The sequence below is a fragment of the Ictalurus punctatus genome, chromosome 24 (genome assembly GCF_001660625.3).
Source record: "Ictalurus punctatus breed USDA103 chromosome 24, Coco_2.0, whole genome shotgun sequence".
Classification (NCBI taxonomy): domain Eukaryota; kingdom Metazoa; phylum Chordata; class Actinopteri; order Siluriformes; family Ictaluridae; genus Ictalurus; species Ictalurus punctatus.
In genome coordinates this window covers 10864137-10888914 of record NC_030439.2, presented here as the reverse complement: position 1 = coordinate 10888914, position 24778 = coordinate 10864137, and the positions used below count along the sequence as shown (strand labels likewise).

The 24778-nt window shown below is 39.1% G+C and overlaps 2 protein-coding genes across 3 annotated transcripts in view; both read right to left on the bottom strand.

Annotated features, from left to right (window-relative positions):
- trit1 (tRNA isopentenyltransferase 1) overlaps window positions 1–16161 on the bottom strand; it is a 50671-nt gene extending 34510 nt beyond the window's left edge. For both annotated transcript variants that reach the window (XM_053675321.1, XM_053675322.1), the window contains exon 1: window positions 15968–16161. In XM_053675321.1, the coding sequence (XP_053531296.1) occupies window positions 15968–16126 (159 nt within the window). In that variant the 5' untranslated portion in view covers window positions 16127–16161. The remainder of the gene's footprint in view (window positions 1–15967) is intronic.
- A 2392-nt stretch (window positions 16162–18553) lies between these two features.
- myclb (MYCL proto-oncogene, bHLH transcription factor b) lies at window positions 18554–23701 on the bottom strand. The gene is made up of 3 exons (XM_017455176.3): window positions 23380–23701; window positions 22126–22740; window positions 18554–21045 (listed from the first exon to the last, which is right to left on the bottom strand). Exons 2-3 carry the CDS (start codon window positions 22688–22690, stop codon window positions 20405–20407), a joined length of 1206 nt encoding a protein of 401 aa, XP_017310665.1. The 5' UTR covers window positions 22691–22740; window positions 23380–23701; the 3' UTR covers window positions 18554–20404.
- Window positions 23702–24778: the final 1077 nt, after the last annotated feature.

Below are 24778 nucleotides of genomic sequence, written 5' to 3'. Positions count from 1 at the left end.
GGTTATAGGTTTTTCCTCGTAAAATAATGCATGTTTTATGTTAGACTTAAAATACTGTACATACAGGTTCATGGGAGTTTCTACAGCAACAAAAATGTATTCAAATGAGTGCATTAATATAAACCTGTGATTTAAATTACAGCTAGCACAACTGTCAAATTAATCACCACCTTCTCAACAACGCTGTGCTGTAAAGGCCATTAACTGTTTTATAAAAAGGTGGGAAAAATTAAAAATCACAAATGTGATACCTTAGAGAAATGGGGATGTCTAAAGGCAAGAGATTTTAAACAGCTATCTGTGGTACAAACCTTTAAACAAGTGTAGTTAGCCAGATAATCTAGCATTTAGCAGCCACAACACTTTCCTATTCTATAACGACATGTTACTTGCTGTGTTTGAACAGCATATGTACTCTATGTCAATACAGCTATTTAGCGTCATATGATGTTCATTCTAGGGATGTCACGAGAACCGATACTCCGGTACCAACATTCTTAAAACGTGACGGTACTTGTTTTTCTGCATGACCGTTGGTACTGATTGTAACGTGAGTACCGAGGTGGCGATTCTTCCGGACCTGATGGGGGCAGCAAATAAGCGCAAGTGTTTTAGTCAGTCCACAAGTGGTGAAGAAGAAGAAGAAGATGACCTACAAGCACACGGGAAAAACTACAAAAGATTAGCTTACCTTAATAAGTTTAGGTCCACCCCGACTCGTTGAGAGGAAAAGAGAGGAAAGCTAGTATCGGTTTCCGGTGTGCAGCCGATGCTATCGTTCATTTCAAACAAAGCGAGGAAACACCTGCAATTTGGCGAAGCACCTGAAAGACGGTCCTATATTATGTTTGTTTGAGGCAGCTGGCATTGTTGCCATGAAACCAGCTAACATTATGCTCCACGTAATGTTTGCGATAGCCAGTTATTTGTTAAAGACGCTAACACATGTTATAAACTACCTCCGAATGGACCACCATGCATCGCCATTCAGCGATGTGTCCTGCCAGCTAAATGTAGCCTAATGTCACTAATAATTATTTACATGTTCATGCTTTTAATAAATCTTTTTGGTCTGCCACCATATCACCATTAGTGAATTTAAACTAACGCTTGCATTCACAGTATAAGGTGTGTGTGTGTGTGTGTTTAGGAGTGCACGTCCACTCATTATCAGACAGTGTTTGATAACTAAAATACCCCCCCGTCTCGCTGCCAGTATCAGTCAGAGGATGTTGTCCTCCAGGAGAGTTTTATTTTATTTTATACCACACTGTGGTATCAACTTTGGTATCGAGTATCGTGTACTTTTGGTGGTATTGGTACCGACTACTAGATTTTTGGTATCGTGACATCCCTAGTTCATTCACAGGAAGTGCCTGTTGTTATGGTACCAGGGAAAGCTTCGTGGCTGTTAAAGGCTCATTAAAAATAAAAGATGGTATAAAACCTGGTATAAAACTTTGTAGCATTTACAGTAGTATGAGGTTTTGATGTAGCCGATGACTAGAATTGAGCCATATTGCTGCACTGTTTTCTGTGTATCTAACAACGGCTGGTGGGGGGTGGGGGGGTGGGAATGCTGATACATTCAGAGGCATTTGAAGAAAACAAATCTACAGTGGTTGTGTTCAAAAAAAAAAGAAAAAGAAAAGAAAAACAGGATACGGAATGTGTGAATGTATGTGAGCTTATGTGAGGCACATTCATAAAGAACAGAAAAAGCCATGTCTCGCCTGGTCATGTGGCTCTCATTTGGGGCCACACTGCTTGAGTGCTGCCTACATTAGTCAGGTTTGTTCTCAGCCGCGCTCGCTCTTCAGTACCACCCTCCGAACACCCAACACATTCACCCCTCCAACAATTTTTCGGGAATCTTTCCCTCTCGCACACTTCCTCTTTGTGTGCTTTTCTTCCCGCCGGCTGCCTCATGCTCCTTCTGCTGCGTCTCCTCTCCGCACAGACTGTCCTCTGATGGAACAGCAGCTTTTGTCCTGCTAATAATGTCACTCTTGTCCTTGCTCGTGCTACAGTTTAGGTTCTTCCATCATTTACCGGATCCTCCGTTTCTGACTCGTGCTGTTTCTATAACCTGTGTCTTAGTTTGTCGCTCCGATTCCCATTTCGTTTGCTATTTTTTCTTTCAAATGTGGCTTATATTTCATTTTATTTAGCCACAGTAAATGGATATGTATCTAGAATGTACATTTCTTCTGCTACGTAAAACTCCACAGTCCACAATCCATCGTTGAGCTCTCAAAAATGACCGACTAATGATCTAAAGCAGCATGGCTCTGACAATACTGCCAGCTGTAGTTCAAATCACAAGTTTAGATTAATCTGCTATTGCCAATATTTTATTGTTTCCATAGTAACAGCTATTTCACAGGGACGGGCATGGCAGACGGGCCACAAAATCTAAGGCCCGCCAGGATTTTGCGATCGCAGAAATTAACGCAAAATCAAGGAAACTCAAGGAAATATTGGCAGGAGCTCACAAGTTTTCAAAATTACTGCAAACTTTCTGCAGATTTGGGCCAAGACGTCATGTGACATCATCACAACGCACATTCAGCCAGAATCCTCTTCGATTCACATGCTAAAAGGTCTCATTTACCAACAAACATCCCTGTGAAATACCATGCAAAACAATTTCGTACAATTGCAATTCCACCAATTCAAGTTGCATTGAAAAAATTATAAAAGCCGCAGCAAAATCGAGTATTTTTGGCCACAACAATCACAAAAAAAAAATAATAATAATAATAATAATTTTAAAAAAAAACTTACAGACTGATTGTTAAATGGAGATGTGAACAACGTAAAAAAAAAAAAAAGAAAAAAAAAAAAAAAGAAAAAAAAAAGGTGTTGTTATTTACCAGAGAAAACATATAAAGGTTGAATAATGGTATATAAATTTAACATGTTTAACGGGAAGAGGTTTCTGTGTCAGTGAATAACAGTAAGCTTTCTGCCATGTGAAGAGTCTTCAGGACTGAGGTCAGTGTTCTATTTTTGTTAACATGACAATTTGCATTTTGGGGATTTTTTAGGTTTTTTTAGCCTCATTAATTTCAAGAAAGAAAAAAGATAAGCTGGTGAAAGAAAGACTATTTGTAATTGATATAATTTATGATAACAGGAACTAAGATGTTCTGCAATAGAATAGCTATAAATGGTTAAAAGTAAATAAATAAATATATATATATATATATTAAGAAAATTGTCATGCTTAGCAAAATGCTGTGGTATGAGAGGCATAAAACGTTACGAGAAATTCTTTTATTGGAAAATAAATCTACTTTGAGGTGGTAAGCAAGCTTTGCATCAGGCCACATCACACCACGCTGTCGCTGATTATTTTCCTATAACCGCACATCCAATCATCCAAATGATTTTACTTAGTGCACTATAATAAATCAATAGAACACAATTTGAGATTCAGCCACAAAAACCCCAGTAAGCACCTGTTGGAAAATAATGTCCTATTATAATAAATGATCATTTTTTTAAATCGATATGTGAAAATAACTGACATTTATTCACATTATGTCAAGCAACAAGTGTCAATTAAGCCAAAAAAGTTTATAAAACCTAAGGTCCAACAGAATAAAAGTAGAACATCGGAGTGCAAATTTATTCCACAACCCTAATGTTCGGTGTGTGTGCAGCCCCACGTGTGCGGCAATAAGTCAAAAGTACAAGAACGACTCAAAGAAGGCCTTCAATTCACAGGGTAAGGAAAGAGGCGTGTCTGTGGGTTTCATCTACATTTTATCTTGACAAATGACATTTTACAAAATGAAAATAAAGCTGCATTACTACTCTGAAATAAGCGACAGCTCTCACTAGCACGGGCCTTTCAGAACCACATGGGAGCGAAGCGTGAGAATGCGAGCCTCTGAATGTGTGCTCTTCCTCCATACAGATCAGCAAGGGAGTGGGAAAGAAGGAGGTGAAACAAAGGAGGAGCTAGTCTGTGTGTTTAGGGAGCATGGCTCCACGTGGTGGGACCAGCGCCTCTTTGTGTGAGTGTGTGTGTGGCATAGAGAAAGAAAGAGATAGAGCCCTGCGCTGCCCCCACCGCCCCGTCTCCCCACTCCCAGACAATGGACCCAGTGTTGGATGACTGCAGCCGGCCTGCCATCCACACCCAACCTCAGGCCACGCACGAGACAGCTGCTCCTCATACACATGGAGAGAAAGAAAGAGAGAGAAGGGGGGGATGAGAATCAGCAGAGAAAGATGAAGCAAGGAGGCAAGAGAGATGGGAAGAGATCCACTAATCAAGCTGGGAAAATGCCAAGAGGAGCAAAGCTGAGGAGCAGGAGACACAAAATGTGAACCAGAACAGAAACCCAGCTGGAACCACATGAATTACACAGGACTTGTTATGCACCAGGGCCACATGTGAATGCCTAAATTGATAATGATATTAAAATAATTTGGATCATTTTACAACTTCAACAGGAAAGCAAATAATCCCTAGCTCCCATATATCCATATTTTATATATATATATATATATATATATATATATATATATATATATATATATATATATATATATATATATATATATATATATATATATATATATTCCTTACCCAGTGTATTTGAGAGATCTTTAAAAGATCACAAAAAAGACTGAAATAAAAACTGAAAAGAGATCAAAGGGAAAGTTGAAAGAATTATTTCTCTTGTAAAAAAATTACATGAAAATGTTTCAATGATCAAGACACACTGAATTATTAGAAAGACTGAAAATGAAAAATATAAAGATAGATTACAAAAGAAAGTGAAAGATCAAAACAAGACTTTAAAAAATTAAACAAAGATCATAAAGAAAGAAAGATTGATATTAAATATGTCAATTGGCGACATATTTATTTATTATTAATTAAATGAGGAACATGTGCTCATGATTAAAAATCATATTAACTGTGCAGCCCAATCATACAAGGAAACACAGGAAACATGGGGAAAATGTGGATGAATGAGAAGAGGGCTGAAAGAGGACACCCTCAAAACATCCTTAACATGACCTTCATCTCTCACTGCTGATCGTGCAGAATTCCCTTCAGCACCAGATTCTTTACATCACTTCCCTCTGCAGCTTCCTCAGTGCCCAGCTCTCACATTCTCCTCTGCTCTGCTTTCCTACAGTCACCAGCTCAATAATTCCCTCTAATGAATGTTTCATGAGGTTGATCTTTTACCACATGCTATCCATCCTTATACAGGAGCGAAGTACTCAACGGCTCACTCATACGCGGCCCTTTTCCGCAGCCCCTCGTGCACCATTCAGAGCTGGGAGAAGGAACATTGGGGAGGGGATATGGACCGTGAGGTTTTACAATGGGAAGAAGGAGAGGTATAAACAAGAAAAATGCAGTAAAGACACCCCACCCAAGTCAGATGCAGTAGCCATCCAGTCAGTAAGCCAAATAACTAGCTGTGATAATATTATCACGGCTCTCAGTGGACAACAGCCTTAAAGCAAAACAGAAACAATAAACATTGCTGTAAAACGGGAGTGAAGTTTTTATTAGCTGGATGTGTTATACATTTCACTCACTTACATTGCACCTCCTAAACACTAAAATACCCCGAAACTCAAAAATAGGATTTCTGAGGGATGACAAATTCAGTAGCAAGCTCCAGTGTGCGACAGACTAAAGCTACGTTCACACAAACAGCGACTCGCAGCAAAAAAAAAGCGACCGGAAACCGTTCATTTTCATCTCGTAGGATATGATGCACAAATACACTGCTGAATTTTATATACAAACGATCTCCATGCAGAACGTTTCATTTTGGCAGCAAGAAAACCGATTTGTTGTCAAAAGTGGAATGCTAGTTGCGCCAGCCATGTTACTATGGTAACCAGTAGCAGGAACACCTACTGGCTACTTCATAGTACAGCGACTGGAGTCTTGCGAGATGTGTAAACATACCTTAACACTTCCAAGAAGATGACAACTCTAGAGACAGCTGCTGCCTTAGATTGTGCGTATGAGTTTGGAAATGGTGATTATGATGCGGTGTTTGTTCAAGTGTTTTTTTTGGTTGGAAAGACAAAAAAGGATGGCGTGTAAAACGTCTCTTCCCCCCCCATTAACAAAAAGAAGTTTATTTAGCCTTAGTTAGCACTAAAATCTTAAAACTATCAGCTGTATGCATGATCTTCATATTGGCAACCGACACGACTTTTTATTATTGACACTTCCCCAACTCAAAGTCGGGTCTCGTAGTAAAATACGAGTTCCCATGTTGTAATTACGACATTGTGGTGGCATTCAAGAGTACTCAAATAGTAATTACGACATTTTTGACTGGACCTGAACACAGGAATAGTCCTTACCCTTTCCTGATAAATAATAATTTTTAAAAATGCTAAGCTTTTTTGACTGTGAGCTGTGGTTTTCTCTTTTAACATCACAAATATAAAACGTTGCCCACGTCTTCACTATTTGTTCGCATTTTAAAAAATAAATAAATGTTCGTCTCTCATCCATACAAGCCAAATTGTTCAACAAGTAAAAGTAGCTCCTACCGAATGCCAGAATGCACTCTCAGGTGATTTGACTAGTTTAGCAGGCAATGAGATTTGGAAACACATCATGTCCCCATAAATATGGGAACACACTAGACTATGTGACATTTCATTGTATATCTAGTAACATTTCGTTTGTGGCATATCAGGCGTTTATTTTTCTTCTTCTTCTTCCTTCCCATGGTTGGTGGAAGTGAAGGTAAAAAAAATCTGCTTGACAATATATGAATAAAAAAAAAAAACGGATAGCCCGTTCACAAAATTAGCTTATCTCAGTCACCCAAGCTGCAGCGTTGTCCATCTTTGTCCGTATATGGTCAGTTTGCGATTTGACAATATGTTTATAAGAGTATTACACACAGAACCCAGCTCCATCACTGGTTGGTTGCTGTCATATAATAAGGCAGAGCTGGATGGTGGATGGAAATTGGCAGGTGGTCAAAAATGGGAGGGAAAAAAAAACCTCACTATTAAATATGACTTATAATCCATCGTCACATGATTCAAACCCGTCGACTATAAAAATGACTGGTTTGGAAACAGTGGCTAACACTTAGGAAGAGGGATAGATTACAAAGACTGTTTGAAAGAAAGGCTTTTTGGATCTTTCATTTAAAAGCTACAAGTTTTCCTGGTTTGAATGAAGAACATATTCCTGTACATGCATGTTGACGTTCTTGTGATATGCTGTGGTGAGACAGTCAGTACGTTTACATGGACAACAATAATCCGATATTAACCAGATTAAGACGATACTCTGATTAAGAAACTACCATGGAAACAGCGATTACTGATTACCTTAATCTGACTAAAGTCACCCTCGAAGTAAACACAAATCGAATTAAGACACGTGGAGTATTCCTACTTTAGTTGCATTATCGACATGTATTACAGACATATGTCATGTGGGAGTTTTCGTCGCATTCTGCGACAGGACACGTACACACACACACACACACACGGCAGTGCTCAACCGCTTGACGGCAAACAAGAGAGCACAGCTGTGTCTGAAATCACGTATGTTCCTACTATATAGTAGGCAAGATACATGTATTTCAGCTACTATATAGTAGGTAAGTACGCGGTTTTGGATGCAGCCCATGGCTTCAAGCAGTTGTCTATTCGCACGTAGAGCACGACAAATAAATAACTGCACTTGAAGCTTTCGTGAAATTGTAAATAAAAACACCCAAAACTGTATACAGTACCATAACAAAGACGAAGAGGGAACATTGGACGGCGTGACGTGGGGACGTACTGACGTGTGCCATTAATCGATCGATGTTCTATAACATGTAAAACAGGAACATTAGAGGAGTATTCTAAAAGCGACTCATGCAAACACCTTAATCAGAATATTGTCTTATTCAGAATAAGGTCAGTAATTAGTTTACTGCTGTCCATGTGAACGTAGTCATAATCCACTTTCCTGTCACCTCCAAAAAACAATGCAGGTAGCTGGATTGACTACACTAGGGTCTGTGACAGGGTCTGTGCACAATGCCCTGCAGTGGCCTGGTGTCTCATCAGACCCAGTGTTCCCAGGATTAATTCATTAATTGTCGACAGATGGGACATTCAAGTGCAGCCATAACAAAACAGTGGATTTTGAGAAGTGTTGAAGTTTTTCCTCCATCTGCAGTGCGGTTTAACAACAATGGACCTGTCATTTTAATTAAAAAATTCATTGGATAATTCACATTTAAAAATTCTTCGGCATTAGGGGGGGGAGACGACAATTTAACATTTTTTTGTTGTTGTTTACAATGGCACATTCACAACCCTGTTAATTATGATCTTCACCTGGTCTTCCGGACTAGATCAAGGAGCTAAAAGTAGGTTCTTGAACAAAGATTTGCAGTTTCATGTGCAGTAACCAGTCTAGGGACATGTTCTGTTCCTTTTAACCAGTTTGATTTCCTTTGACTTTATCAGGCTTATCAGAGTCTCCATCAAGCTCTAGATGTCTAAATGTCTAAAGAAGTGTAGATGAACACAGATGTCAAGCCAGACATGTACTGTGTCGCAAGGCATGATGCCAGACAGCCTGATACAATTGGATTTTCATTCATTCGGTGCAAATTTAATTTGGCCCCTGGTGTGCTTGGAGCGATGGAAATTATTCAAAAGGTTCTGACATTTAAGTTACTATAGCTTCGAATGAAGACGGCCATTCGCTTTTTATCCCAGACAGTAAATACAGCTTCTCCTTTAAGCTGTGCCTTTATTTAATTATTGCTGCTATTTTAAGTCGTCAATTTAAAAGATGAAATTATATTCAAAAGCATAACATTCACAACATACCTCCTATCTCTGTCTGAGGCCAATTGTATATGTAATGGTATCTGCATATATACATACATACACACACATACATACATGCATATGCATGTATGAATGTGTGTGTGTATATATATATATATATATATATATATATATATATATATATATATATATATATATATATATATATATATATATATATATATATATATATATATATATATATATATATATATATATATATATATATATATATATATATATACACACATATATATATACACACACATATATATATATATATATATATATATACACACACACACACACACACACACACACACACACACACACACACATACATAAAGGCCTCTGCATTTTCTTTGGTCTTTTTTTCCGTTTCCATGCACTCTTTTCAAGCATCAGCGTAACACAGTGGGAGGTTAGTGCACGGGAGACCTCACACAGGTGTGGCTCACTATGAAAGAGGTGGCAAATATCACACAATCACATTAAAGCCCTGCATCAGCACAGAGCTCCGATGAAATTAGCATGAAACTGCTTCACAAAAACACGACGGCTTCAGATAGCTCAGGCTCATCACTTACGTCTATTATGAGAGGAAAGGAGATTTATTTATTAATTTTTAAAGTAGCACTAAACAACCACAAGTTATTAAGTAATTAAGTAATCTTTGTTTCTGTTATTGTGTTAAGTGTAGTTGTGGTAAAATTACAAAGGCTCTGCATCATAGAGATGAGAACACACACAGGCTCACTTTCTAACATGCACAGGCAGCGTTCCTCAAATCTACAGGCAAGACATCTGAATTTTTTATGACCTGCACAGTTTGAATCGTAGAACTGTAAATGCACAGATGTCAAGCGCTCTTGAGGGGTTTGTACATTACTCAAGATGAGAGAATGAAATGAGAATCTCATAAGATTCACATACCCATAAATCATCCATGATCAGGATCTCGACTTGATAGAAACTGTCATTTAAATAAGAATCATACTATACAAATATTACATTTTTACCAGTGCTTTACGTATTTATTATTTTCACTGAAATTCAGTTTAGTTTGTAATGTGTGGGGTGTTGATTATTTTCCAGTCCCTCCAGGATTTCACGATTAACAAAAATTAACACAAAATCAAACAAACTCTTGCAATTGTTCAAAATTATCAAAGATTTTCTGCAGATTTGGGACAAGACGCGTCATGTGACGTCATCACAACACGCATGCCGCCAAAACCCTCTCCGATCCACATGCGTCGAACATGACTACACCTAAAAGGTCTCATTCACCAACAAACATCACTGAGAAAGACAATTTGAAAAACAATTTGACCAATTCAATCAGTTTTCTGCAAAAGAAGCCCAAAAAAACTCCACAAATTGTGAAAAAAGCTACAGCAAAAACCAAAGCATTTTTGGCCACAATTATCATTAAAAAAAAATTTTAATAAAAAAAAAACCTCTTGAACGGACTGATTTTCCTAAAACAGCACGATCCGAAGTGTGTTATTCCTCTTGAGTTTATTAATGAAGAAAATGTCATGCCTTCTGAACCATTTTTTTAGTTGCATTCAACATCTGCCATGGAACATTTGCAACACAAGTTAGTTCCTGTTATTACTCACATTTTCATACATTTCTACAAACAGTTCTCGGTATTCACACCAGCCTTGTAATTTTGCTCTGTCTTTAAGTAAACAAACCAAACAGCGCAGCTTGTCATGTTACAGACAAACCGGAAAGTGAAAACTCAAACTCCTCTGTCCTGAAGACATGCTGCGTTAAAAACTTACTGACCGTTACAAAGCACTGACAACTAAAATCTTCCATAAAAAAAGCATCTCCTAACAGAAAACTTCACACTATGATCAACGAGTATACATTAATAACATGTTTTTTTTAATGGGTTAATTATAAGATTTCGATTATGTGGCGCATGCACCATACAAATCCCTATAAATGAGCTATTACACAATTAACTTTAGTGTCTCTTTTTTTTGTTAGCAAATCACATACATATCACTGTATGCTGAATGTAAATATAAAACAATGAATAAGTAATGAAACATTTTAGTTCTCTTTGGAAGAATTGCCATTTTGCAAACATGTGGCAAATTATTGGCATGCCCTTGATGTGGTTCGTTTGTGCAAGTCTTGTCTGAACACAGCACTCGGTCTGGTTCTAACTCTAGTGTGGTTTAATTGCAGTGATAAAATGATCCTGAATTGACCCAACTGCAGGAACGGAGCCAAACATGACATGTTTTATGAGTTAAGAGCAGCATTTGTTCTGTAGATGTGAGCTGCTAAACTGACATGCAAGTCTGCATTCTGGATATTTGGACAAACAAACAAAAGAGACAAATGCTGGATCCAAAACACAAACTATTTCGATCTTTATAGAATTATCTAAGTATTTATTTATTGCCAGCTCATTAATCGGGTGAATTTCTTTGCCGCTTTGCTGTATTTAGAAGCAATTAAAGAGTTTTATGAGTATGTTGTCAGCCCCAAATACCCCTTTTGTTTTGGGTTTCGGCCTCTTTTCTTTTTGATGCGTTTAATTATGTATGTGCAATGTGAAACCAAACCAAACAGCAAACCTAAAGTTTAGACCCAGTACAGGGATTAATAGCTGGCATAAACGTGCCCTAAGTTACATCTATTCAACAAGGCATAGGCATAATTTGTTTACAATAGTTCTCATTTTTATTAAACATATTAAATATTCCATGCAGCTCTAGAAGTATTCCCATGTGACTGATTCACCCTAGTCTTTTACTTTTATTAGTGACCCATTAAACTGCCCTGCAGGACCTCCGAGACCTCCCATGGTAAAAAAGACACACTGAGTCTCCAAAGTTCCTTTCTTTCTTTTTATCCCACTTTCTGGAATAGCACACAGTCCTCTATGAGGTTCCCATGAGCCCTCATTCCTCCTCATAGCCTTTGAACTATGATCTCAGTGACCTTTAAGGTCAGGGCTCATCCCAATTGCTCAACAAGGTGTTTCCACCATTATTAAATAACACAAACATGGCCGCATTAAACATAACAATCTGGCTTGCACCCCATACAGTACTGCTATTGAAAGTGTCAAAAGCATCGTATGCAAGCAGCACAATCGCTGAACGCCAGCAATGGCAAACGGAGGCTCTTCAACACAATAAGAGTGTGGGAACCAACTGAGCATGACAATGACGCTTCCCTATAGTGTCTGTGCAACAGCAACCCCAACACAACAATAGTACTGCACAAACTCCAAGTCCAACACAAGCGCAAGGCTTATACCCACACACCCACTTTCGATGGAGTCTAAGGAGCTTGTGCTGAGGAATTTCATTAGCATAACCGAGTTAACTGCACCAGGTGACAGCCGTGCAAACACAGTCAAGGTCAAGAAACATAAGACAAGGGCAGAGTGTCCCTAACTTATAAAAATGCAGCATGTAATAAATGGGTCAATGGGTTATTATGGTGGAAACTGAATCTGAGCTTCAGGGATAAAGCCTCAGTTCTAAGTTGGCCATAAAATAAAATTTAAAAAAAAAATGTGCAGTGACTGTAAGATCCACTCTCGCCATGTACACATTTTACTAGACAACATTTCTGCATACACTTTTGAAGTGCTTGAAATTATACACAAAAAAACAAAGTAATAGATGAATATGCATCAGAATTTTTAAACTTCAACACCTCCAAGGTTGGGGATTCAATTCCCACTGCGGCCCTGTGTATGTGTGGAGGTCGCAGGTTTCCTCTGGGTACTCCGGTTTGCTCCCCCAGTCCAAAGACATGCATGATAGGCTGATTGGTATGTCTAAAGTGTCCGTAGTGTATGAGTGGGTGTGTGAATGTGTGTGATTGTGCCCTGCGATGGACTGGAACCCAGTCCAGGGTGTACCCCGCCTTGTGCCCAATGCTCCCGGGGACAGGCTGCAGGTTCTCCGTGACCGAGTAGGATAAGCAATATAGAAAACGTATGGATGGATGAAGCCATTTCAGCAAATATTTTCAAGGTTCAACTCATGTTTCCAGTATACAAATACAGTTGTAAATAAATGAATCAATTAATTAATGGATGTCAAGAATAAGAAGCCATTTGTGTTTATTAATATTATCAAAAGTCAGGAGAATTATTCCTACTGTACACATCCACCTTTGGCTTAATACCTTATTCCAAACAGACTAGGATGACCTTTTGCAACCTCTCAGAACAATAAGCTATCTGTGAATGAACTCTTCTGCCTAATTTTAATATTTGGACATCTGAAAGAGTTAATGAACAGATATTCAGTTAACAGTTCAGACGAGGACAAGTGTTTAATGTCGCAATGATTTTAACTATAACTTTAACAATTACACATTCTTCCAGTTGAATATGGGTTAACTGGGTCTTTAAATAATCATGCACACACATACTGTGAACATTTTAAACCATAAACATGTTGAACTCATATGCCAGAACTTCCCTTAAAATATACTTCAAATGTGAAGGAAAACTATTTCAAACATTTGACCTTTCTGTGACTTTGACCTTGTTTGGACCAATTCTAAAAATGAATCAGTGCATCTGCTGGTTATAACGATTATATTCTAGAAACCACTCAGTCTTCAGATACCGTGATAATGAGAATCACGGACACATGGACGGACCAACAGAAAAATCATAGTTAGCCAAAAACGAGCCTTGAGTTCCTGAACATGAATCATACATATTTGTATGACAAACAGGAAGGAAGCTATTGCAGAAAACTTATTTCAGACATTTGACCTTGCTGTGACATTGACCCTGTTTGGACCAATTCCAAGATCTTTTCAGTTCATCTGCTGGTTACAATAACAATTCCATATAAATCAACACACAATTCCATATACAAACACAGAATCACATTCTCTTGAGATATCGTGTTAAGAAGATTCTTGGACGCAGTGGAGAAGGCATAAAAATAATTTGTGGAATAAGAAACTGCTTAAGTCAACACCAACATACAGTAAAGCATGCTGTTAGGCATGTTAGAACAGGGGGATGTATTTTGATTAAATTCCTGTTAAAAGAATAACAGCGCACATTTTTATCCAGTTACAGTTATGTTTTACATTGCGGAACATCTAACAGCTATTAACAATTGCTCCCTCAGCAGCCTCTCATATATATATATATATATATATATATATATATATATATATAAACAAAACAGTTTGTCTGTATGCAAAACTTTTCAAAAACACAAAGGAAAAACCTCTTCCGTTTTTAGCACATTGCTGTCGTGTAAACGTACCCTTAATCACTAATGGCTTAAAGGAGCTGTTTGAAAATTTTAGAGCCCTCTGCTGCCAGCGATGTGAAATGCAACTATTAAGAAAACATCAGATTTTTTTTTTCAAGAAACCTTCCTCCTTCCACTAACTGTGGACAAACCGTTTCTGCTGAAACCACATATAGATTTTTGGGAAACGATGTAGAACCAAGCAGTTCTGTTCCAGCTAAGGGATGAGCAAATTCCTGGGCTAAATGTGAAACAAAAAAAATGATACTATGAACAATTGCATATTATAGTTCAATTACATATCAATATCAAAGGACCAAAACTGCTCTCACACAAGCTAACCTACAAAAGAAAAAAAAAGACGTTTATTTCTCAACAACTATAACCTGCACATTGCACACTTTCCACTCACTTCCTTCGAAGAGACAATAAACCCAGCCAAAAAGATCAGAAAATCAGACTGTGAGGGAAAAAAGAAGAAGAATGTGACACAAATGCGGGTAAGAAGCAGATGTGTTCAGCATGCTCTCACAGGAACCGGACGTGTTGTATTACTCCCCTTACTTCCTTGTTTTGTGCAAGATATAACGTGTAATGATTATTTGTTGGTTGCTGCTGCCACATCTTGTTAAACAACCTCAAGTGTGAGGGGGTAAACTAGTATATAAATAAAACAAAATATTCTTAAATGTCAAAACGAATGAGATTCACAACTCTGAGTCAAGCACACATTCTGTTCTGATGGATAATGTGAAAGGGGGAAAAAAAGCTTTCTTTCTTTTGTAATTATGTCCAATTTGATATTTTCTGGACATATTAGGAAATCATCAAGGGTTTTGAGGAGAATTACCAGCAACTGTAAAGCATGTAAACAACAGTCCTTAGTGCCACAGAGACAGATTAACTTCATGTACTCTCAAGAAAGTTTACAATTAGCATACAATGATTTTTACATCATTTTTTCTTTTGATTTAAACAATTAATATAATAAACGAACGTTAGCTATATCTCTCTTTTTTTAATGTTGTGTGTTTTACTATTAGCAATCCTGAGGAAAACTAACTAGCTAGCTAGCTAGGTAGCTAGCTATATATATATATATATATATATATATATATATATATATATATATATATATATATATATATGTGTGTGTGTGTGTGTGTGTGTGTGTGAGTGAGTGTGAGTGTGTGTGTGTGTGCGTGCGCGTGGAAGTGTTGAAGTATCGCGAGATTACTGTTTGGGCACGTGTCCCACTCTGAGTTTATATAATCGCGTGATTGAGTAAAATATTCTAGTGCATTCGGTAAAGCAGGGGATTCATCAGTAGAGTGTTTCTACAGATTACTGCACAATTGCTGGAATAAAAAATCTTTATACGAAACATAAGCAACCATTTTTGTTTAGCTTTAGTTCATCAGACTTAGCATACAGAACAAAACGAAAGTAATCTGGTTAGTTAGTAATAATCCGCAAAAACGACATAAACGGATATTAAGCAAGTAGAACGTGGCAGAAATAAACAGCGTTACTACATCCGGTTTAAATAAAGCACTGCATCAGCATCTTGTAGCTGGTTTGCACATCCAAGCACAATGACAACTAATGTTAGCTAACGAGCCAATTCAACACTTAATACACGACCAAATCAAACAGTGGTTTCATGCATATACTGAGATTTCTGATAGTCACAGCGATCTGAGCACACCCGTTTCTACAGCATTCCTGAAGACATATATGAAAATAAAAATATTTCTATTCCAAATCAATGCATGTATTTGTTTATTCTGCTCCTCTCGTTTCCAGCATTCGCGTAGCATTCGTTTTTTAGGAAAGCTCACCTGCATTGAATCGGCGCTTATTATTTCCCCTTGTAGTCGTTTCCCGATCTCGATCGCTAGTTTGGACTTCCCAGTACCGGTAGCCCCTAAAATCACGACCAAAGGAGGGATTACACCTTTCCCAAGCGCACGCTGCACACCAAGAGTGGAGGCCGCCATGATGGTAACGCCACAGAACGCCAGTCTCCACTGAGCATGCGCACTGTAAGCGGCGTGCAGCACGGCTCTGTATCGTAGCAACCCAAAGCAGTTTCCATAGAAACATTGTCGCAACGTGAGAAACGCAGTTTTGTGAAGCCCGGTGCTGTTCTTTAGCTATTTCCCGGAAATCCTGCGTTTAATTGTGTTGTATTTGACGTCTAGACGATAGAATATTGTAGATTTATGAACAAGAAATAACGTCTAATTGTTTGTTGTTTTTTTTCAAACAGAAATGCCCCCCAATAACAACAACAGAACAGTAAGCGTTCTTTCCCCCTCCCTTTACAGCACCACTGGTCATCAGGTGCGCACGTGGTTTTGTTGACTTTCCCGATCCAGTTGACTCACGCGAATAGCCGCCTGGTTGCTATGGACACTGAACTATCTGCGCCACCGGGAAGAAAAAAAAGAGATGTCAGTTGCCATGGCGATTTGTCTGGAATACGCGTCCTCGTGCCAAGCGTGAAATAATCAAAACGACTTTCTCTAAGCTCACACCTAGAGGTACCACAGAAAGAGACGCGGACACACACCGTTTATAAACCAGCCAGATGTTAGCTAAAGAAAGCGATGCTGAAGATTTTAAAGGAACAGGAAATAACTCAATGGAGAAACAAACTGACACGGATTTTTATTTACCCCAAAGTTTGGTGTAGTTTTACACTTCAGCTCCGACGATAATGTAGCTAAAAAGTAATGTCTCTCTTATTCAAGAACCTTTCTGTAAATACATGCCCAAATTTCCATTCAGCTACTACTAAAGCTACTGTATCATCTCGAATTTAAAATGAAAATACATTGTAAAATACCAGGCATTGCTAATCCATATTTACATAGCTATTTAAACCAAAATGTACTCAAAAATAATAAAAAATACAAAATAAAAATAAAGACATACTCATGTATTGAGCATTTTTTTTACTTTACATGTAAAACCTGTTACGCTTTCAGGAATGAGGGCTTTGTGGTTTCTTAGTAAAACAAGTTGGTGTTTTTTTTGTTTTGTTTTGTTTTTAAAATAATGTTTACTTTAAACAAGAGAACAAAAAGAAGAATGAGAAATTATAGCTATTAATGTAAGTGATCGCAGGAGCTAATTTGTTTCGTGAATATTCCATATGACGTTATCAATACTTACAGTGCCTTGCAAAAGTATTCATCCTCCTTAAAAGTGATCAAAAGAGATTTGTCTGGATTACTAATGGCACTTACACATGTTGTTTCAGACCTTTAAAAACAAACTGAAAAACTGAACAGTTCTGTTTGCTTAAGTATTCAACTCTTTCAGACTAGTACCCAGTAGAGCCATAATTTGCTGCAATAACAAGTTCCTACCAACTTTGCACACTCTTTGAGGGTGATTTCCACCTATTCTTCCTGGTGGATTTGCTCCAGGTTCTTCAGGTTAGTTGGATGTTGTTTGACAGCACTTTTCAAACAGTGCTGCAGATATTCTCAGTAGGATTCAGATCTGGACTTTGACTTGGTCACTGTAGAACAATAAATGTTTTGTTTTTAACCACTCCTGCATTGCTTTTATCTTGTGTTTGGGACCATTGTCCTGCTGAAAGGTAAAGTTCCTCCCAAGCTATAATATTTTTTAAGCAGACTTAAGCATGTTCTTTTATAATATCACATTGTATTCGCTCCATCTAGTCGCCCTTCAATTTTGACAAGAAACTCAGGTTTTGAGGATGAAAATTGTCCCCAGAGCATGATGCTGCCACCACCATGTTTCACTGTAGGGATGGTGTTAATTGAGGTATGACCTGGGATAGGATTGCACAATACATGACACTTTGAAACTTGCCCAAATACAGAATGTAGGTCTTGTTCTCATCACACCTCGATAAAAATACAACACTTCACCTTCTCTTCTTGTTTCTTTCTAGTCAGCCTCCCATATATCCCTCAATTATGCAGAGCTCTTGCCATGTTTGTGTTGTGCACCTTCACTCTGCTCTCAGCCACTGTACTCAAACTCCCTCAGAGTGATCGTTGGCCTTACTGTGGCTTCCCTCAACAGTCTTCATCTTGTTTTTGTGCTGACTTTTAAGGGAGGACATTGTCTAGCTAGAGTATGGGTGATGTGATGCACCTTCCACTCCCTCATTATTGATCCAACAGTGCTAACTGGGATGTCCAACCTCTTAGATTTAATTTTACACTCTATTCCTAAGTCATGAAATTTTATTACTTTATCCTTAACTTCCATTCTATCTCCCTTCCTTCTTACTGACAGTCTCTTCAATGACGGTTCAACTAAGGTGTCTTTTTTTGGTTCAGAAAATGGGAGCCGTTTAATATTTTACAGGTGAAGGCTGATTATAAATCAGTTGTGTCCCTGTTAATACAATATTTATTATCTGGAAACATGAGACATGATTGTTTTGATTTTGAATTTATTAATTGTCTGACTTCTATGGGCTCATGAGGTACTGAACACAAAGTGCTTAATGCTGCTGTCATTCTCCAAGTGCAACAATTAGCCACTAGGAGAGACGAAGTGAAAAAAGGAGCAACAACTAAAAAAACAAAAACAAAAAACAATCAGCAAAAAGAGAAAATGTGTGTGACAAATTTTAACAGTAACAAATGCATTCTTAAAGCTTGGCTCTTCCACTAGAAATAAACATAAATAAGACTGAGAGTGTTGAGCTTGCTGATGGTATATGCATCTTCGAGATAAAGTCTCAAGAATAGAGAAAGTGATCAGTGATGAAAAGCAACAATGAGCTACTATAGTTTTTCTTTGGATTATTTTTCAGACCGATTAGGCCTAGTCCAACACTGAAAGTGATTTACAGTGGAGAATTGCCATTTGTAGTGACTTAAATTCAAGACTAGGGCGAATAGGAAAAGGATTAAGGCAGAAGATGATGTGCAAATCAGCCTTTGGAATAACAGCGATACTAAAAAGGGTTCTTCAGTTAAGTGGGGGAAAGTTTAGGTGTGAGAAAGCAGTGTGCCATGCAGCATGATGACATTATACCAGAAGAACTATAAAGTTGCACGATTCAAAAGGATATTGCACTAGGAAGAATAAATGTACTATAATAAAGAGGGGGGAAAAAATGGGACTCTAGTAGATGAATAAAGAAGCGTACACCATCAGTACAGCTTTTGTAAAAATGAGGGAGAAAACATAAAAAGACATTAACATTACAAAGAAACACAGAACTCTGTAAGAAAATAGATTATAAAAGTCTCTTCTCAGCATTTTTGAATTACTAATCAAATATTACATATATACCCCTTAAAAATCAGATGATTAGGCAGTGGAAACATGAAGGTGACTAGCGATGCAAAGTAAGGTTCTATAGTGTCATTTTAATGCTTTAACTTTTTTTCTTTTTACTTTTGTTAACAAAAATAGAAGCTTTGAGAAACTCTGAGATAAGATTAAGCCAAGTGGGCCAACCAAGTTTCAGAACACATGAAAGTAAAATATATAAAAACAACTAAATTTAAAAAAACAAACAAATGAAAAAACAACCTAAAATCATCAACAACCTCGATTTTGGTATTAAAATGGAAAGCATATATAATATACTTTACACACCTATACAGTTGAGCTATTATGTACACACATGGATACAGATCTCACAGTTTATATACACAACATGTCGGTAAGGCATGAACTCATGTGCCGATACAAGAACACTTAGAAAAACTAAATAACTAAATATGTGATCTTCATAGACAAGTGGCAAATGGTAACAATGTCTGAACTATTGTTGAACTCTAGTCCTGATAGAGTATTGCAAGGGCCACACAAACTTCACTTTAATGTTCAAAATGATTTGAACAATTTGAGTCATGGCACAGCAGGGCAAAGACTTATTAAACCAGATAATTTGCAGATTTCTTCATACAAATCCACCTTTACTAATGTGGTCAAACATGCATAAAAGCTAAATGCTACATTTCAAGCAAATGGCATGTAATTCAAATGTATAGAATATCCCTGATTAGGATTGTTTTAATATTAAAGAGATTTGGGGGTAGACCCTTTTTCTTTTAATCAGCAGGGCATTCTTTGGGAAACTCAGTGAAGTTTATGTAATCCACAACACACCAGGAATATCCTTCCCCCGAACTACAGGATCAAATGTGCAAAGATCGTTGGAAAATAAAACAAAAAGTACAGGATGTCTGAAATCTTAAATTATACCCACTTTTAACCAAGCACTCTCACAAACAGTCCTTGCGACTGGCCTGGATCTGTGAACAACTTTAAGAGCGTTTCAGTTCTGCTAGCCTCCGAAGGAGCTGCTGATGCCTATTTTTGAGCTGCTTCTTTTCCTGGGCTTTTTGCTTATCTGTGACGTGTAGCAGACGCAGGTACTCAGTGGCCTTGGTCAGGATCACCACCTTGGGCGTCTTTGGACAGTCCACAAGACCAGGAATCTCATCTCTCAGGGCCAGGAAGCGTGAACGCAGGTCGTTGCGTCTCTTCCTCTCCAGATAGTTGTGGTTCTTGCGTCTGTCCATGTCCTCGCTGTCTGAGCTTTGAGGGCTGGATGGCTGCGATTTGGGGCCATGATGGGATGAGGCAAGCGGTGGTGAGGTGGTCATGGAGTGTACTGGGATGGAAATGGTTGAAACAGGCGAGTGTGGTTTGCTCTCCAGTGTATGGACTGTGGAGCTTGGCCGGGGCTGTGAAGTCTCCTGGCGGATCCTCTTGCGAGGGGGCTCTGAATCAGGGGACGGGGCGGCGTAGTTGTGTTGCTGTTGGTGGATGGAGATGTGGAAGCGTTTGGTGCCTGGGTCGTGTGGGTCGGCACGCACCGTGATGGTGACCGGTTTGCGCGAGTTCACTGGCCGTGATTTGCCATGCTTGTGTTCCACGGTCACAACGTCAATCTCCTCGTCATCTAAAACAACAATATTGCAAACCATTTAACCATCAGCGATTTACAATAAATTATACAACATTCATTTAAGATGTATCGACTGCTATATAATAGGCTATTTAATCCTGGTGTTAGTGCATCTATTGATTCATATAACTCCTGATCAATCACAGCAACATAGCTATACTGTGGGACGTAGCACTGCTTAGGTCGGGATACTACAGAATACCAAAAATGCTGATCAGAAAGTTCTCTTTCCTATAGCAACCTTCTGGTATGAATCCAAACACATTCAAGACCAACACTTGTCATAACGTTCAAGTTTCCAAAATTACTACACTATTTGATAGATGGATTTATTCAGTGACCAAAGGCAGCTTGATTGAATCTCATGAAAAGCATGCACAAGTTACAAAAGAACATTAGTAACTTGATGAAATATTCATTGGGACACTTCACTTCTGCTGACCTCAAAAAGAACTGCTTAGTTTCAAAACTGTCTTTTTTAAGGCATTTTCTGTGATTAAGGCTTTAAAGGCTAAGAAAAAGCCTATTTAATCTGTCTCACAAACATACTTTAAATCCTCCACTAAACCTATTCTGGATCAGGTCTTCCACAGCTCGTTCAGTTCAGCCACTTCCCATTGGCCCGTCTTCCAGCCAGTCACTCTGTGCCCCGCCCACCAGTAAAACAACCCATCCTGTTGTTCAAGCTCAGGAATGTAGGACCATGGCACAAATCCACAGAGACATTCCACAAGGAGCCCGCAATGATGTCAACCACAAAACCAGGGCATCGGCCCATAACTGGAGTAACACCTCTGCAGGATTCTCACACGTTACCTTAACTGTTTAAAAGCTCATGCTGAAACTGCTGACCAGATTATTCACTCACTTGTCACCACTCAGGTTTAATCAAAATGAACAGGTCTTAAAATTGAACAGGACTGCTTAAAATTCAGCACAGCATCACAGTTTAATGACTCTTTAAACAAGTGATCACTTGAGAATAATACATTTCACTGTCAGTTCACAAAGTGAGTCTATAAACAGTACTGGCCCATCACAGATGTAAATCAAGGTCAAGGACTCAGCACCTACCAGATGAGTCGGTGTGTGACTCAGAGCCAGAGGACACCTGCTTCTTACAGCCGCTCAGTGGGAAGGTCAACACAGCCGCCGGATCCACACAGTCCGACATCGGACTGCTGAGAGATAACGACTCCACATGACCACTCTGTGACCTCGATGGGGGAATCTGAGGGACAAGAGGCACCTTGGCCCCACCCTGACACAACATGTGCTCATTGACAGCCTTCTCGAGCCTCTGAGTGGCTGAAAAGCCGCTCCACATGCAGTCCTGTATGATTATCGAGCTCAGGTTGCATTGTGCCTCATGCTCGTCGTCCTGGCCCAAGAAGTGGGACACCCACTCGAGTTTGTCCCCCAGTGATGGACACACCGATGTTTCATCCAGCCTCCTCACGGGAGACATGGGCGGTGTGGGCACAAGCTCGAACTTCTTCCAGATGTCCTCACTGGGTGCAGTGGACTTAAAGAAGTCTTCATCTGGATCGTGGTCATCATAGAAGTAGTGTTGGTACTGATCCGGATCATCCATGTCCCAGCATGCATAGGGTAAAGGGCTCGCGCTGATTCCCGGCATTTAGAGGCTTTCAGAAGTGAGCACCAGGCACAAGTCAGAACAAACAAGACCTAGACGAGGAAAGACAAGCAATTCATTAAGAAGTGTCTTGTAACTGCTCAAATAAAATACATCAACAGTGTGTCCTAAAGCAGCCTGTCTGGCAAGAGGACCAATTATTTTTTTTTCAATAATGAAAGGAGCTTTGCATTTAACAGTCAATGAAGTCATTTTTCCCTCCATTGCATTTCTGGATGTTAGTTTATTAAAATAATGCAGCAGATAAACAAGCGTTCAAATCGGTTATTGATATGAGGCTCAGATACACCACTCCCTAAAGCATGACTCTGAGAAATGTTCAGAGCTGAACAGATGTCAAGGTAGAAGTTGTGGGGTGGGGAGGTGGAGGGGGAGTTTCGCAACACATTTATCTTACACAACATGAGTCGGGTTCGGGAAGTGGGCTCGGGAAGTGGGTTTCGGGAAGTCGGTTCGGGAAGAGGGTTCCGGGAAGAGGGTTCCGAGAAGAGGGTTCCGAGAAGAGGGTTCGGGAAGTGGACTGGATCAGGGGCTCAGGGCTGCTGTAGGCAAACACAGTTCTTCCCTTCACAACACTGCAGCTTAGAAAAAAACATTCACTTTCCTAAGCACAAAGTCCTCCAAGAAAGCAGCACAAACAGCTAATGATTTCTCGCCTTTCACACGCTTACCGTAAAATACTCTCCAGAGTGTGAATCCCGCAAGACATTTATTTACCGGAGACCCCGAGCGAGTGCGCCGAACAAAATGACTCCTTGTGTAAGCCAGTTTCTTCACAAAGCTTTCATTAACTCAGTTCACGAACACAAGCTTTCCATGAAAAGCTAGAAATATATAGAGCGTCCTGGAAAATATACACGCAGGTCTTCCTTGGTGCAGTTGGTCGGTGTTTTGAGTAGTCTGAAAGTCCAGGCTGATCTAGAGTATTACTGCAGGATCCCACCGGCGCTGCCGCTTGCACTCTCTATGGAGCCGTGAAACAACTCCAGCTCTGTATTATGCGGCCGAGCAACCGAGCGCATTTACATAAAGGGCTGGTAGTATTCGCGTAGCCACGCCCATTTAAAGTGACAGGCTCGGTGAGAAAAATTCGAGCTGGTATATAAAACATTCACCTACCTGCTCAGTCTGTCAGGAGTATTCAGTTCAAATCTGTAAAAGTCCATTAGATAAAACTCCTTGCTTAGAGATATCCGGATTAGCAACCAACAGGAAATTACCTTAACTTTTATTGAATAATTTATGGCTATACTAAATGAATTTTCTAGAACTAAATGAAAAATCTTGTATGGTAACACTACTTGTATTGCTCTCTGCTTGATGTATCGCTTTGTTTGTATTTCCTCATTTGTAATAAAGGCGTCTGCTAAATAAATAAATGTAAATGTATACATTTTTCCCATCTTTCGGCTGCTCGGGTTTCGGGGTTACCACAGCGGGTCACCCATCTGCATATTGATTCTGGCACAAGTTTTATGCCAGATGCCTTTCCTGATGCAACCTTTCCCATTTCCCATTTTCCGGGCACTGGGACTGGCACTGAGAGTACACTGGCTCAAGAAACCCTCCAGCGGTTGGGTTTGGTTCCCTGAGTGGGTAAGGAACCTAGGCCACGTCAATGAGAGCGCCACATGTTAGCTACTAGTCTACCAAGGAATCTATAGTAATTTTTTTTCTCCTTCTTTCAACTGATCTTGTTCGGGGTTACCACAGTGGATCACCAGTCCGCATATTGATTCTGGTACAAGTTTTTACACTAGATTCCCTTCCTCACACAATCCTCCCCATTTTCCAGGCGCTGGGACTAGCACTGAGAGTGCACTGGCCCATGAAACTGTCCAGTGGTTGGGGTTGGTTAACTGACAGGGAACCCGGGCCGTAACGGTGACAGCACCACTTGCTAGCCACTAGTCCACCAGGGAACCTGTTCATGGGTAAAAATAAGATATTTGGTTATATTTGGTTTCATAGTGTAAACATATTTTAAGATGGTATGAGGTTTGAATAAATGGAGAGGGAGAATAAATAAATGCATCCATTTCTGTTCAATCAAACTGAATATAAACATTC

What these genes read in the sequence shown, in the direction of transcription:
- myclb (XM_017455176.3), bottom strand. Translation starts at nt 22,690, where the DNA reads ATGCCGGGAATCAGCGCGAGCCCTTTACCCTATGCATGCTGGGACATG. An exon ending in GTCACACACCGACTCATCTG is followed by an intron (nt 21,046 to 22,125) that starts GTAGGTGCTGAG and finishes TTGTTGTTTTAG; the next exon opens with ATGACGAGGAGATTGACGTT.